Below are 16175 nucleotides of genomic sequence, written 5' to 3'. Positions count from 1 at the left end.
TCCACAGCTAAATCGTTGCCTTAAGTAAGTACTTAATTTGTTACGAAATTCGGCCCCTGTAATATTTGTCGTCACTGTAATGTTTGAGAACCACAGTTTATTTTGATTTCCTTGTAATGGGTAAGATCGGACTACCAAAGCATAAAAAAAATTAAAATGATAATACCGCCGTGTTGCTAGGGTTCTCAAAAAAAATGACACACTATAGTTTGAATGGGTTAAGGTCGGATGTATTTTTTTAATGCACCTTATTCTCCTTGCCTTAAAATTAAAAATAGATAGTAGTCCGATCTTTGACCAAAACACAAATTCGTCGATAAAAGTAAAAAAAACAAACCCTGTACTTTGACCACGTTTTAAGCAGAAACCTTTTTTCGTAGGATAACAAAAAAAAAACAGGCATAAAGCTTGTCTTGTTATTAATCTATAAATTTAAAGCTTTTGACGAAAACATTTGTCAGAATCAAGAAAAAAAATATTTTTCTACACCTGTTTAACTTCTCGAAAAACCATCCGAACTTACCCGGGTTAACCTTATTCAATGTGTTTCTCTAGTTATTAAATAACTAGTAATGTACTCGTATACCTACATCATCATCATCAGCCCATTAACGTCCCCACTGCTGGGGCACGGGCCTTCCCTATGGATGGATAGGGAGATCGGGCCTTAAACCATCACGCGGGCCCAGTGCGGATTGATGGTTATTAACGACTGCTAATGCAGCTGGGACCAACGGCTTAACGTGCCTTCCGAAGCACGAAGGAGCTCGAGATGAAATTTTTTTTTTTGTGGTCACCCATCCTGTGACCGACCTTTGCGAAAGTTGCTTAACTTCAACAATCGCAGACCGAGCGCGTTTACCGCTGCGCCACCGAGCTCCTCATACGTATACTTACCGTATACCTACATTGACGTAAAATTATGTATTGTTGCAGTTTCTTGTCATTACGTAGATTCGATACCAATTCCATATCAATTAGGTAAATAATTTTGAACCTAACAAATTAATCGGCTATTCGCATTTTTATTACACCACATAACATGAACACCGCCTGCATTAACGATATGGCCAAACGCTGATAGAAATATCATTAAACGTTGACGTTTCAACTGTATGGTCAACTTACGTTGGCTATTTCATGAAAATGGTCGAGCACATCATGAAATGATCAATTCTAAGATCTACAACATTTTAACATGTGCAATTATGGTTCTAAAATATTCTGAATTATTTTTTAGGTGGCCAGCACTCTTCAAGTATATCTACAAATTATAGCTGAAAACATAAACAAAGAGAACATAAATGTACTTGGAATTATAAATAGGGGTAACGAAGACCTCCGCGTATTTGACGCGATCAGAAACGGTTTGAACGACATTCCTGGTATAACAGTACAGTATGAACAGATGAGGAGAGACCAAGTTCTGGTCAAGAGAGATCATTTCTTGACTGAAGTGGATCTAGTTCTGATGCAGGACTTATCTACAGATGATAGCGTGAGTTCTTTTTTTTTCTTTTTTGTTAAATGCAGTTTTCTCTAAAACAATTGGTTCGACCGTTATATTCAAATTCAAAAATATCTTTATTCAGTAGGTAACATAGTTACACTTTGAATCGTCAATTTTACATAACGAACGTCTCATCCGCCTAAAACTACTGCAGCTTCTCACAACCTGTATAGACGGCGCTACGGCTCACCACCTATCATAACATAACATAACAACATAAACCGCCTATATACGTCCCACTACTGGGCACAGGCCTCCCCTCAATCAACCGGAGGGGGTATGGAGTATACTCCACCACGCTGCTCCAATGCGGGCAAAACGGGTGGTGTTTTGCCACGTTGGTTTAATAGAAAGCTCTGTGCGGTGCGGGTACTTAGTTCATTTCGCGATGGATGTACTTACTACCCCAATTAGGATATAGTCAACCATCTAACAGTAACTTAGGCCTCGTCAATGCCTTCGGGCAAGTCTGGGGCCAAAAACAAACCTATCAAAGGTAAAAAAAGAAAAAAAACTTACGTGAGGATGGAAAATATGCAGCAAATGATAAGGTCATCGCTACACATCGTCACCAATAGGATTAGATAACATAGCCTACATAAACAGCCTATATCCGTCTTACGGCTGAGAACAGGCTTTCCCTCAATCCACCGGAAGGATATGGAGCGTACTCCACCGCGCTGATTCACTGCGAGTTGGTGCGAGGGCTGGCAGAGGAAGACCTAGAAGGACGTATATTGACCAAATTGGCGATGTCCTTAGAAAAAGTTTAGTAATATCTATTCCGAACATGTATGCATGTATGAAACGATTGATGAATGTGGAGGATGCAAGAGAAGTGTGTCAGGATCGATGCAAATGGAAATAGGCGTGAGTTTATGTATGAATGTACTTATAAATATATAAAACGATTATTATTGGATTTTTGATAGATAATCAATTGTCTGTTTGATGTCTGTCTGATGAGAAAAAAAATCTGTTTGATGATGTATCTCTTTGTCCATGTCCTTTTATCACATAAGTACAGTTTAAATAGCTTTACACTTCATTAATTCATTCAAAGAGGTACTTAGGCTCTTTTCGCTGGAGCTCTTTATGGATGGAACTTTTTTATCCAACAGCTATGCCAAATGCTGTATCGAGTTCTCCGTCGAGACAGTTTCCTGATCAGCAGCGAGGATCATACAGAAGATCGTGTGCGCCCATCAGCACTGTACCGCGTCGTCTCCACGCGTAGCCATAAAGACATCAAACTCGAATTAGTCAAATGGAGACCAACGCAAGCGACCGCAGCATCTACCGTAGTCACAGTGCGCAATAGATCGGAACTGTCGCTCCTAACTGCGACTAGGTCGGACTTACCCCAAAGACATAGGCTGGTCATCTTGTCCTCATTCCCACCAGTGTCGGGGTTGAAAGAACTCGTAAAGCAATGGAGGAAGGAGGTCGATCGTAACCAAATATATGTGGTGATGATTTCGGACAGGGATAATCTGGAACAGCTGCCGGAATTAGACTTAGCATTTAATGTGCTGGTCAATGTAAGTTGGCATCAATTTATTAAAACAATCGATATTGAAATTGCAGACAGTTTCAAAATCTCAAAAGTTCAAAGAGTAGTATTTATTCTTGGGGTGTTAAAAGAGCCACATCGAAGCAATTCATCTATAAAAGCAATATTGCAATTTGACATTAGCGCATATAAAAGTAAGTGCGCAATGCACACAAATATCTAATAGCAATAGATGAATTGCTTTGATATGGCCTTTTAACCTCTCTGACACATTGCCGTAGATAATGAAATAATGTCCCTTTTAGTCACTCTTATAGATGCACCCACTTTATACATAGTAAACTGTATAGTTATAAAGAGTGATTAAAGAGTATCAGTTTCTTAGTAGTAAGTAGTATTACTAGTATTAGTACATATCGACCCATTTAAAATAGTTCACTAACGTTCCTTTTCCTGTGACCAGGGTGTTTGGGGAGGAGAATACTATACGTCATGGCAGGACAAAGTCACTGCAGATAAAGCAGTCGCATTGCGTAGTTCCCGTGTCGGTGATTTGGAGTCTTTACACTGGGTTGAAGTTGGGGCGCCTACTGAACCCGGAATACCAGTTACCGTAAGTTTGAAAATCGCAAACACCCCTTGGAATACTAGGATTGCTTCTATGCCATCTATGTTAACTTCTGTTACTGATGCAGACAAAAAACATAGAATATGATCAACTGCTTATCCTCCCGGGTATGTCGTAAAATCTATATCTCGATATGGGCACACCCAGGATACTTCATACAAAACACCTCGTTTTACACAGACACTACACATTGAGGTTATTGTACACGCGCACCTGTGTGTGTGACGTGTGACGCCCATACCATTGAAGACTAAAGTAAGACCGAGGGGGGGTGAGGAAAACCTAGCTCAGCCGCTGGTGGGGAGCGGAGAGTTGCCGTTATATACGTAGTGATATTCCTTATTCTTTGCTACAGGACAAAAGAATCTTATCCTTTCTAACATGATGGAAGAAGAAAACAAAAGTGAACGATAAGAAAGAGAGAGAAGGAAGAATATTTTTTTTGTATTGCATTGATAGACCATTTATTTATTTCAGTACTTATTTTGTCAGTGTGTGTATAGTCAATTGTACAGAATTTGAATGCAATCCAATGAGGCTAACTTAATAGTAATATAAAATACATCAATTTATAGTCATCAATTTGTCACTTTATTTGACAGGTTCATTATACGGCTATAAACGATTATGACGTCAAAAAAGCAACAGGCGTCGCACAAATCAGATTTGAGAAGGAAACCTCATACTGCATGGATTTCAGTGGTGTTACTGACAAGTAAGTAATTTCTAGCAGTAAAAAAAAATATTACATATATATAACATAAACAGCCTATATATGTCCCACTGCTGGGCACAGGCCTCCCCTCAATCAACCGGAGGGGGAATGGAGCATAATCCACCACGCTGCTCCACTGCGGGTTGGTGGAGGTGTTTGGGCTAGGAGCTCGAGACCAACAGCTTAGCGTGCCTTCCGAAGTACGGAATCATCTTACTTTTTCGGACAATCAGGTGATTCAAGCCTGAAATATAATATAATGTATATGTGTATATTTAAAATAATCCACAGAATAAACAAGCCGTTAAAGAAGTTTCGCAGATTTTAATGGAAATAAATGATTTGAAATACCTATTATTGATTTAAAATCGTATTTTTTGACGCATTTGACATGTCTCGAGCATAATTCATCATAATTTCTTTTATGTGTTCGACTTTTTTTACGTGACTTATTGTAGATTTGGGGAAGGCTGAGGCTCGATGGCAAAAGGTACGCGCTGGAAGGAAATCGGTATCGGGGTTCAATTTGTAGTCAAAGCTTCTTACTATTTCTTATAGGGGAGATCGTGTTATGGGTGTGATTCCAACTGGTGCGGCTTGCAGTCGTGTCAAGGCTCGTTCGAATCTTCTTTGGCCAGTACCGGATCACTGGAGTCTTGAAGAAGCTGCTACTGTACCCTCAGCTTATGCTCAGGCTTTCTATTGTCTCGTAAGTTCAATCTCTTCTTCTTCTATCGTGTGTGTTGTGAGGTGGATTACCAACCTGATCAACCCTGGTGTCAGGGTTACTATTGAGCCGCCAAAGGCTCCTGACATGGCTCATGTAACGACTACTTACTTACATCAGTAAGCAGTAACCGGGACCAACGGCTTAATGCGCCGTGCGAAGGACGGATCATCTAACTTTCGGACAATAAGGTAACGGACCTTATTAACCTTGGTGTTAGGGTAATTATTGACTTGCTAAAGGTTTTTGACATGGCTCATGTAACGACATACCCTCCGAAACAAGGATCATCTTACGTCGGACAATCGGGTGACCAGCCTGCAATGTCTTGACCAAACTAGGCATCACGAAGTGATTTTTGTGATAACATCGGAATTCGAACGCGGGACCTTCGGATTGTGAGCATAAAGAACCAAACTGGGCCAAAGAGGCCGTTATAATAAAGTACTTACTGATTAAGAGGTTTTCATTTACTTCGCAGGGTGTTAAGGTCCAGTTTCGTCGTGGTTACAAGATCTTAGTTCACGGCGCTACGGGAGCATTAGGTCAGGCCACCATCAATGTGGCCTTAGCTCATGGGTGCGAAGTGTTTGCGACTGTCAGCGATATTCGCAAGAAACGCTTCTTGATGAAGCTCTTCCCTCAGATCAAAGGTAAACCAATAATTCTCATTCTTCGTAGTTTTCTATGAGAAAAGGTCGAAATATTCTGATGCCGTAGGGCTAATATGCGCAACGTTATAAAATTCTATAATTATGTCGTTTTGTGGATTGGTGCTAATAGTGAACCGAAATAAGTCATGTCGTTCTGTCAAAATTCGAACAAAAGACGTGGCACGCATTCAATAAATTGTATCGAAGTCGAATAACATACATACAGTATTGAATCGATCGAAGGACAATTTATTAAATCGATCGATAATTTCATCATGTTGCGCATTAGCCCTGCTGGGGCCTGTTTAATAAGACTTACAATTGTAAATTACAATGACAATTTGAGGTACATTGCGGAGTGTTTGATCACGAATATTTTGCAGTTTCATATTAGCTACGTAATGAACACCAAATTGTCATGGTAATTTACAATTGTAAGTTTTATAAAACAGGCCCCTGGTCAGGATTGACAATCTGTCCTAAGAGTTCGCTTACCATGACAATACGACCACGACTATCCTCTAAACATCAATATCCGTAGACTCGCATACGGGTTTATTTATTTTTTTATCAGTTTCACCATCGCTTTTAGAAATCGTGTGCAAGAGTCTTCTAAATGTTTATATACTCAGTGATTACCATGTTTCAAGCGAAAATGGTATTCTGATTAAAAATCAAAGAGATGGCAGCGGGGTAGTTTGCTATTGACTTGAATATTAGCTCTATCCAGATCCCTGATAAAACGTGTAGCTTTTCTAACAACATTATTTATTATTAACACGTCATATTATTCTATTTATTTCTTCAACATCGGACGGTCATGGTGCTAATACTGGCGGATAAAACTTAATTTTTATTTCATTTGACCGTTTTATAGCTAATGCTGTCCTTATACATTGTTTTAAGTTTACGCGGTTATTATCATAATTAAAGCACATAATAACGGGTTCTTACCGCGTTCAAATGGGGATATGAGACTCCCGATATTTCGACCCATGTGTGTGTGTGTGTGTGAAGTGCCATGACCACGGGATGAATTATGGATCTACCTACTCCACTCCAATCTTATCAGTAATCCTGTGATCATGGCACTTGCAACAGTGTCGAAATATCGGGAGTCTCATATCCCCATTTAAACGCGGTAAGAACCCGTTATTATGTGCTTTAATAATTCTGTCCTTTACTTACGATAACTGTAAGAAAGAGATAGAGCTTTTGGAACTGGCAAAGCAAATTAAATTAAAATTACATTTTAGTCTGTCTAAATCGGCACCAGTGTGTAAATAAAAAAAATAATAATATAGTGATGTTTGTTCCAGAGGACCACATTGGTAATTCTCGCGACGCATCATTCGGAGACATGGTCAGGAACCTTACGAAGGACAAAGGGTGCAATATAGTGATTAATTGTCTTAGGGGACAACTGAGAAATGTAAATGTCTCTCTAATTACCTGGTGGAAGTTCATAAAGTACAAATAGACGATCGAACCTGTGTGCATCACGAACTCGATATTGTGGTGCGGTGCGGTCGTAAGGTCGTAAGACCTGGTTAGCTAACATTTCAAGGTTAGCCCAGCTGACGACATCCCACGTTGCGTTGCCATCTTGTAAAAATAAATTACCCACTATGTTTTTATAACATAACATAACAAATACTTATATTTGCCAGGAAATTTTGAACTTTTAGTAAAAGATTTACTTACAGTTTTATTGACTTTTTAATTAAATACATTATAGTACAACTTATTGCAAGATTTATCCTGGCACACTTCTCTACGTGTGCAGCCGTGTTCTAGAATGTCAAAAGGATGACGCGCTACCCCGTCCCCGCCACCGTCTGTCGCCCCGCAGGAGGGTCGCGCACGAGATTGCCGGACTATAGTCAGTGATCCATTTAATTTACAACAATAAAATTTACGTTCTTGGAATGTTGGAGATACCAATTTAATGGTAACACAGTGGTAACACTTACGTCATCAAAGGGCTAACTGTGGCAGCTTGTCATAGGATTGAGCATACCAGCCGGGTCTGCATGGAGCTCCGACCAATAACCGTTTGACGTCCATCTACATAGATAGCATTCGTTTAATTTATTGGTCCAAGCGCTCGATACGCGCGCGGTGCGGTTGTCATGCAGACGCGGCTGGTCTTCTTATACCATGGCGTGAACGACCGTACCGCACCACGAAACTGTCCAGAGAGAGAGAGAGAGAGAGAGAAAAATTAGTCGTTTCCGAACTAGCGGTGTGTGATCACCTCACACAACATGCATCCGTTTAATGAAACAAGCTTCTTCTTCTTCTATCGTGTGGGTTGTGAGGTGGATTACCAACCTCACCAACCCTGGAGTCAGGGTTATCACAGAACCGCAAAAGGTCCCTGACATGACTCATGTATCGATTACTCACTAACAGTAAGTAGTAACCGGGACTAATGGCTTAACGTGTCTTCCGAAGCACGAATCATCTTACTTTCGGACAATCAGGTGATCAGCCTGTAATGTCCTAACCAAACTAGGGTTCACAAAGTGATTTTTGTAATATGACCTCCGGATCGTGAGCCCAACGCTCAACCACTGGACTACAGAGGCCGTTAAAAACAAAACAAGCTAAAATCGCATTATTTGCAGCTACCGTCTTTGCCGCGACAAGTATTAAGGAAAAAAAAGAATATGTATTCACTGTTGTTGATTTACCGTAGGTATCAATGAACTGCCTATCTATGTGCGGTATACTGGTAGACACCATTCAGATCCCACACCAAGAGGATTATAACTTTGGCTTGTTCTACCTCACTAAAGAACGGAATTACACGCCTATCGACTTTGCTTCCGTCCTCACGGAAAACAGTAAAGATTTACAGGTAAGTAAGTAAATATTTAATATTATTAATGAGAACGTCTAATTCAGTAAAATTTTAGATTATATTTGAATAAAACGTGGTCTAGTTTTACAATGGCGTCAATTCAGTCGGACACAAACTTAACCTTATATCAACTCTCCTCAGGTTTACCTCACACCTTGTACTTTAGTCTTCATTCGTATGGCGGTAGACATCACACACACAGATGCGCGTGTACGATAACGTCCATGTGTAGTGTCTGTATAAAACGAGGGGCTTTTATGAAGTGTCCGGGGAGTGATTTTAATCTGAGAGCTCTTAAAATAACGTTAAATTTTAATAACATTTAAAATTCACCCCATTATTTACTAATAATATTACTATCATCATCACCAGCCCATTAACGTCCCCACTGCTGGGGCACAGGCCTTCCCTATGGATGGATAGGGAGATCGGCCTTAAACCACCACGCGGGCCCAGTGCGGATTGGTGGTTATTAACGACTGCTAATGCAGCCGGGACCAACGGCTTAACGTGCCTTCCGAAGCACGGAGGAGCTCGAGATGAAAACTTTTTTTTTTGTGGTCACCCATCCTATGACCGGCCTTTGCGAAAGTTGCTTAACTTCAACAATCGCAGATCGAGCGCGTTTACCGCTGCGCCACCGAGCTCCTCATAATATTACTATATTATTTCTTTATTCACAGAAAATCCAGATCCTGATAAGCGAAGGCATAGCCCGGGGGTACGTGAAGCCGCTGACGCGCATGACATATGCGCCGGAGCACGTGTCACGTGCGTTCCGCCTGTTCGCGGCCAGCAGGCATCGTGGTAGGGTGCTGCTGCGGCTGCAAGGGAAGAGCACCGTCGCTGAACCCAGGTACGGTCGCGAGTACCAATATGTATACACTTTGAAACCATGTCACATTAACTTTTTTGACAAATTAAACCGTACGTCTCATTAAATGTCAAATATGATAGTGCGACAGGGTTCTAAAGTGGGTACATGATATTGCGCATGACTGTACCAATTTAACATTTAATTGACCCCGATGCACGCTCTTGTCGGTGTCGCATTCTCCATTCTTGTCTAACAAAGGCCAAATTCTTTGACTTCCTTATAAGCGCGACGTTCGCTTTCACTTTAACCTGTTCCATGTAAGCACTTCTTGGTCTTCCCCATACTGTCTTTTCTTATTTCTTACCTATCCTATACAATAGCCTCAGGATTTCTTTTTTATTTCCCAGTTTACGTCCTCTACACGGCGTCACATTGAATTAAGCCTAATGTCACATAGCCTATAACAACCAGAAAATCAAGTGATCAAGACGCTTCTAGTGACACCTCATTTGTTAAATTATGACATATGGTTTAGAACATAGGTGGGGCAATACATACATACATAGCGGTTAAACACATAACCCTCCTTTTTGATTCGCCGCAGTCGGGTAAAACACATTCGCAATCGACATAGACGCCACGAGTGAAACAGTCTTCAGCCAGTAGACGGAATACATTTACCTAACGCTTGCTTTACGGCATTTAGGGTAAGGTGGCTCATATTTGACTACATAAAAATGATCGTGTACTGATGATTGACCCTAATCTGTTTACAGGCTGACCTGTTCTCCGGAACTGTGTCACGTGGTGATCTGTGATGAGAACATCTTCGCTCTGCAGTGGACCGAGAGGCTCATAAGCAGGGGTGCCAGGAAAGTGCATCTACACTGTGGTCATCCTTCCAAGAACTTGCAATTGAAAGTTCAGTAAGTGGACATAACAATACATAATAAGAGCTTGCAAGTGTTATTATGGTAATAACCGCGAAAACCTCAAACAAGGTATAAGTGTGTAATTAAAAAGTATGTAAGTAAAACCAACAATCACCATTTCCAGGACCTGGCAAAGCCAAGGCGTTAAAGTGCAAGTATCATCTGAAGTCCTGATGAATAACAAGGGGATAGTGAGTGTGCTCAGTGAGAGCAACCGTCTAGGCCCAGTTGAAGGTATCTACGTCATCGCTACTGATGCATCTGAGAAGTCTGTTGATAAGATCTCCGCTGTAGTGGCTAACCTGGATCTAGCTGCTAGGAAATTATGTCCTTCAATCAGGTAATAAATAAGAAATACTGATTTATATATCGACAATAAACCACCGGGGTTGATGAAGTTGGCCATCTATCTCATAACCCACACCATAGAAGAAGAAGAATATAGATAATAGATGGATTCGTTGTAGTCGGAGTCCAGAAATGTTGGCTGAGTATCACAGGGCCGGAAAGAATTGGCAAGAGAGATGGATGGATACAGGATGAATAGTTTGATAGATATATTTATTATCGAAGGAAAACATCGTGAGGAAACCCACATTCCCGAGAAATGCGGTTCGAAGGTATGTGAGCTAACCTGTATTGGGCTGTTTCTTCCTTTGCGAATTGAAAGGTCAGAGAGGCAGTCGCTTCTGTAAAAACTGGACCTATCAAATCTTCAGGTTATGTAAGTGGACTCTGTGAAAAAAGGGGTAATGTTAGGGAGATAGTATTATATTTATTTGTAACACCAGACGCACATTATAATCAAGTAAAAAGAAATGTAATTATACACGTATATTCTATGAGAGGAAAATGTTCGTGAATTTTTGGTTTGGTATTTTAAATTTGGTATAATAAAAACTGTTGTTTCAGGTTCTTTGCGGTTGTTAACGCGGGAATATCTGTTGGGCAGCAGACTTGTGGTGTTAGGGTCAGAGATGGATTACCAGCTACAGTTCTAAATTTGCCTGCTTTGAGGAAAGTAAGTTGTCATATCATTTAAGTACAGGGAGGATTAAAATGGCCACATCGAAGCAATTCATCTAAGAAAGCAATATTGCAATTTGACATTTGCGCATATAAAAGTAAGTGCGTAATGCAAACAAATGTCAAATAGCAATATTGCTTTCTTAGATGAATTGCATCGATGTGGCAATTTTTACCCCCCGGGACGGTTAAAAATGCAATTCATCTAAGAGAGCAATATAATAATTTGACATTTGCGCAAAGTACTTAAGTGCGCAATGTCAACAAATGTTAATTTGCAATTTTTAGATGAATTCTTTCAATGTGGCCTTTTTTGCTTTCATTTTCTGAATTCCTTGGCAATCATCGTATTTCCGAATAAAACGATGATAGCAGAGAGACATTAGGAAAGTAGAAGCACTTTATATAAAAATAGAAAGATTATAATCGATCTGTCAGCTTATCAGCTAAATATTCCTAGTTCAATATTTTAAAAGGAAATGATCATGATAAAATTACTCTCAACTAATTATTTAATCACATTTTTCAGCCACATGACGTCAATACCACCAAAGAGACGATCTCATGGCGAAGTGCGGTGAATGCTACGGAGCGCGCAATACGCTCGTCACAGTCGAACTTGCTGGCGCATCCGCTGACAGTACCCCGACCTTCATTGTTGCAGCAGATAGCTGCTATTTCAGGTGATATAATATATATTTACTCTTCTTTCTCTTTTTCTTGTGCTTCGTTTTCTTGACCTGATGTAGATTTGTCTCTAATAGCCGGACAAATAGGGAGCGCTGAGAATTCGCACAGTTCAGCGCTTACCTCTATCCTCTAATTATGAGCCATATCACTCCGACAGTCCGCCTGAGAGGGTTCAGTCGGAGTGTCTCACTCACTCAGTCACTCGTAGTCACTCAGTCGTTCGGAGTGAAAACTGGCAGCGTTTGCAATTTCTCCGGCTAAGCCAAGAAAATCTAAATCGCTCAACTGATTTGGATGCGAGTTAGAATACCTAATAGATTAATAGGAGTTTAAACCGCAGCTTCAACTGATTTTGAGATTTAGGTTTGGCATTAAAGTCGTAAGACCCAATGTTCTTTTATAATGCGATCTTAATTGTCTTTTAGATATAGAGATCTCTGAAGAGACTGCAGGCAACATTACGTTGTTGGATCTTGGTATTGAAGTGGCGAAGGTGCCTGCCATCTGTTCCTTCTTACAAGACACGCACAATGTTACCCTGATGGAAGAAAAAATACCGAATCTTACGATACAGAAGTAAGTAAAATTTGTTATACTATCTGTGATAGATAGATCTTTATCTAGAAGTATATAGGGTGTTAGTGACATCATAACGAATACTAAGGGGGATGATTCAAACCATGATTCTGAGTTGATATCAAGTAGAATTTCCGTCGCAAAATACATGTCTTTTTTTTAAATTATTTTCAATTCTATACTTTTGCGATGAAAAATTTCTTTCAGAATCATGAGCCGAATCATCCCTCTCAATATTCGTAACGATGTCAATTACACCATGTACAAGTATTTACAGGGTAGCCTTATGGGTACTATGTTTTTTTTTGTCGTGACTTATTGTAGATTTGTCACGTCAAAAAATAAAATGGGTACCATGGGTGTTAGTGACACCGTAACAAAAACTTTGGGGTATGATTCAGACCATGATTCTGAGTAGAGTTTTCCGTCAGAGAAGTATGGAACTGAAAACTTAAAAAAACACCAACATTTTCATGATATTTTCGTTCATAAAAATCAATTGCTGCTCTTTAATCTCGCTAAAACTCGTCTTGAAATATACGTGGATTTCCAGGAAAATCTTTATTTATGTTTAAGACGTGCAGCAATGGAATGTACATACCCATGTGTGCTATTTATGCTTTTGGACAACGTCACAGGATAGGAAACTTTCTTTTTGTCATTTCGCAAAAAGTATCTGATTTGACTAGGTTGTCAAGTAGCCTATTGTGTTTCTACCAACAGCATCAGAGCGCTGGAAGAAATCGCCACAGGTATCAAGTTCGAGAAAGTTCGAGGCTTGAAGACTTTTTTCACGTACGTCGACCCTGATGAGCTGTTGGCTACTACCGAGATGGTGTTCCTGCCTACCCTCACTAACAGTTCTACGATGGTGAAACATTATTATTATATTAATATTGCTTTTTTGGATGAATTGCTTTAATATGACATTTTTAACCCCCATTGTTCATCACAAAAAGAGCCACGCTCTTCTCGGTGTAGCATTCTCCATTCTTGTCTATCAAAGGCCAATTCTTTCACTTCCTTATAAGCGCGACGTTCGCCTTAGTCTGTTCCATGTAAGTTCTGCTTAGTCTTCCTGTTCCTCTCTTTTCTTGTAGCTTCCTTCTATGATGTCTTGACACCTGTTAGGACTATATTTGTTTTGTTTTGTTTTACAGAGAGAAGATGAGTTCAACGTGAACGACACTTTTCTGTGCATAATACCTGGTATGGAGGGCCACCACCACCGCTTCCAGGTGTTGTGTGAGCGGCTGAAGCTTCCGGCACTGGTCCTACAACCTGGATTGGACCACCTGCGTGAGACTCCTCGGGAAACAGCTGAGAGATACGCTAAGGTATAACACCACCATGAACATAACAACATAAACAGCCTATTACGTTCCACTGCTCAATCAGCCGGAGGGGGTATGGAGGATACTCCACCACGCTGCTCCCTTGCTGGTTGGTAGAGATATTTTTCCGACTTATAGCCGGGACCAATAGCTTAACGTGCCCTCCATACCACGGAATCAACTTATTTTTTCGGACAATCTGGTGATTCAAGCCTGCAATGTCCTTAGCAAACAAAGGCGATAGACTCGCAAAGTGATTTTGACAATGCTCCCATCCGGAATCGAATCCTGACCTCCAGACCGAGAGCTTAACACTCTTACCACTAGACCACGGAGGTTGTCATATGTTGCCATTATTACCAGAAACATATATGTGATAGCTGTGTTCAAATTTATGTTATGACATAGAATAAGGAATAATACTCTCCGCTCCCCACCAGCGGCTGAGCTAGGTTTACCTCACCGCCTCTTGGTCTTACTTTAGTTTCACTCGTATGTTTTACTTTACTTCAATCGTATGGGTGTCAGACGAACCACAAACAAATGCGTATGTGTAGTGACTGTATAAAACGAGGTTTTTTGTATGAACTGTCCTGGGTGTGGTTGTGAACTTACAATTTGCAAATTATCGGGTGCTGAGTATTGCACTCTATTAAGTACCTATACTTAAAAGCAAACTTTGCAATTTGACATTTGCGCATATAAAAATAACCGCGCTTTGTGAACAAATGTTAAATCATTATCACTTCTTGCTTTTTATAAATGAATAGCTTCAATGTGGCGACTTTAATCCCCTGTCTTTGGATTCTTTATTATTCTGCGTAGTAGTAATGGCATATTATAATAATTATCTAGAATTTCACGTGCTTACAGTACTGTAGTTACTGGTTATTTGACAAATAATTTGTTTTTCTACAGAACCTTCTGAAGAAAGCGTGTGTTCGAAGCAATTTCTACCTTTTGGGTTACGAAAGTGGAGTTCTAGTTGCCCTGGAGCTTGCTGCTATTTTGGAAGATCATGGTATGTATTGTGGTTATCATGTCTCAGGGATCACGTCTGTGTCATGGTCTCAGGGATCCTTATTTATCTGACATTTAATTTTGTTATAAGTAATAACAATATTTTGTCTATTGGGTAGTTTCCTAGGGCAAAGATAAATTATGAAATTCTGATTATTAAATAAAGACAGGTCTAATGGTGACAAAAAAGTTTTCTTTTTTCTATTTATAACTTATTAATGAATTTTAATAACGAAAAATGTAGTAATAGGTAAGTACGAGATATTGTCACTTTTTTGTGACGTCACAGTAATAATTCCATAGTAATTTCGTAAAAAAAATGTTTATTTCTCTCACTAGTATTGTACTATTCTATATTACATAACTTAATTTTTGGCAGGATTGATCGGCACAGTATTTTGCCTCGGAGGAACTCCTGAGGAGTTCCTGGCAATTCTTGATGAAGAATTAAGCGATATACCCAACGACGAGGCTCTACAAGACGCGGTTATTCACCACATGTATACTCTTATGACTGGCAGCGAAGAGGGCCTGGATAAAGCGCTGGAAAACTCCTCAACTTGGCATGAAAAGGTTGAATCTTGTGTGAGAATGTTACTTGGCAGAGTTGCTCATTCGGCTCAGTACGCCAGAAGTCTATTACAGGCTGCATACGCAAGACTAAAGCAAGGACAAACGTATAAATTACAGCCTCGCGAACTGAAATCGAAACTTGTTCTGCTACATGCAGCAAATTCACACACAGACGTGTCCCCTGCGAAGTTATTACAGAGATATTCCCAACACTCAGTCACTGTTCACGAACTTTGTGAACCATTAGCACATTGCACACGAGATCTCCGTTGTTCAGCAATCATCAACAGTAGCATAGATCCAGAATTAATCAAATCCTTCAACGAGAGGAATATCTGCGACACATACCTCATGAATGCCGATACTTTCATGACGGTAGTCACAGATGCTGATAATATTGAATGAAATGTACTAATAATTTTATACGCTCCAGTTGTTGAAATATGTTGTCTGTTATTGTACTATTATTTTAATCACAAGGGATTTGGTTGTTGTGAAAATGAATGCTAATAAAGATATATTATCTGAACACATCTTATAGTTGTTTCTAGTTGAAGAAAAGTTTAGATTTCGATTTAATAAAAATCCATACTAT

At 39.9% G+C, this 16175-nt stretch overlaps 1 protein-coding gene across 2 annotated transcripts in view; it reads left to right on the top strand.

The window, feature by feature from the left end:
• LOC126375852 (fatty acid synthase-like) overlaps positions 1-16111 on the top strand; it is a 38754-nt gene extending 22643 nt beyond the window's left edge. For both annotated transcript variants that reach the window (XM_050022900.1, XM_050022899.1), the window contains exons 23-40: positions 1241-1498; positions 2632-3051; positions 3487-3636; positions 4254-4366; positions 4925-5075; positions 5575-5746; positions 7066-7178; positions 8448-8609; positions 9296-9468; positions 10206-10355; positions 10486-10701; positions 11274-11382; positions 11917-12070; positions 12503-12653; positions 13377-13524; positions 13814-13990; positions 14906-15008; positions 15387-16111. In XM_050022900.1, coding sequence (XP_049878857.1) covers positions 1241-1498; positions 2632-3051; positions 3487-3636; positions 4254-4366; positions 4925-5075; positions 5575-5746; positions 7066-7178; positions 8448-8609; positions 9296-9468; positions 10206-10355; positions 10486-10701; positions 11274-11382; positions 11917-12070; positions 12503-12653; positions 13377-13524; positions 13814-13990; positions 14906-15008; positions 15387-15985 — 3519 coding nt within the window. In that variant the 3' untranslated portion in view covers positions 15986-16111. The remainder of the gene's footprint in view (positions 1-1240; positions 1499-2631; positions 3052-3486; positions 3637-4253; positions 4367-4924; positions 5076-5574; positions 5747-7065; positions 7179-8447; positions 8610-9295; positions 9469-10205; positions 10356-10485; positions 10702-11273; positions 11383-11916; positions 12071-12502; positions 12654-13376; positions 13525-13813; positions 13991-14905; positions 15009-15386) is intronic.
• The last annotated feature ends 64 nt before the right edge of the window (positions 16112-16175 follow it).

The sequence above is a fragment of the Pectinophora gossypiella genome, chromosome 20, assembly GCF_024362695.1.
Source record: "Pectinophora gossypiella chromosome 20, ilPecGoss1.1, whole genome shotgun sequence".
NCBI lineage: Eukaryota > Metazoa > Arthropoda > Insecta > Lepidoptera > Gelechiidae > Pectinophora > Pectinophora gossypiella.
This window is presented reverse-complemented; position numbering and strand designations above follow the sequence as displayed.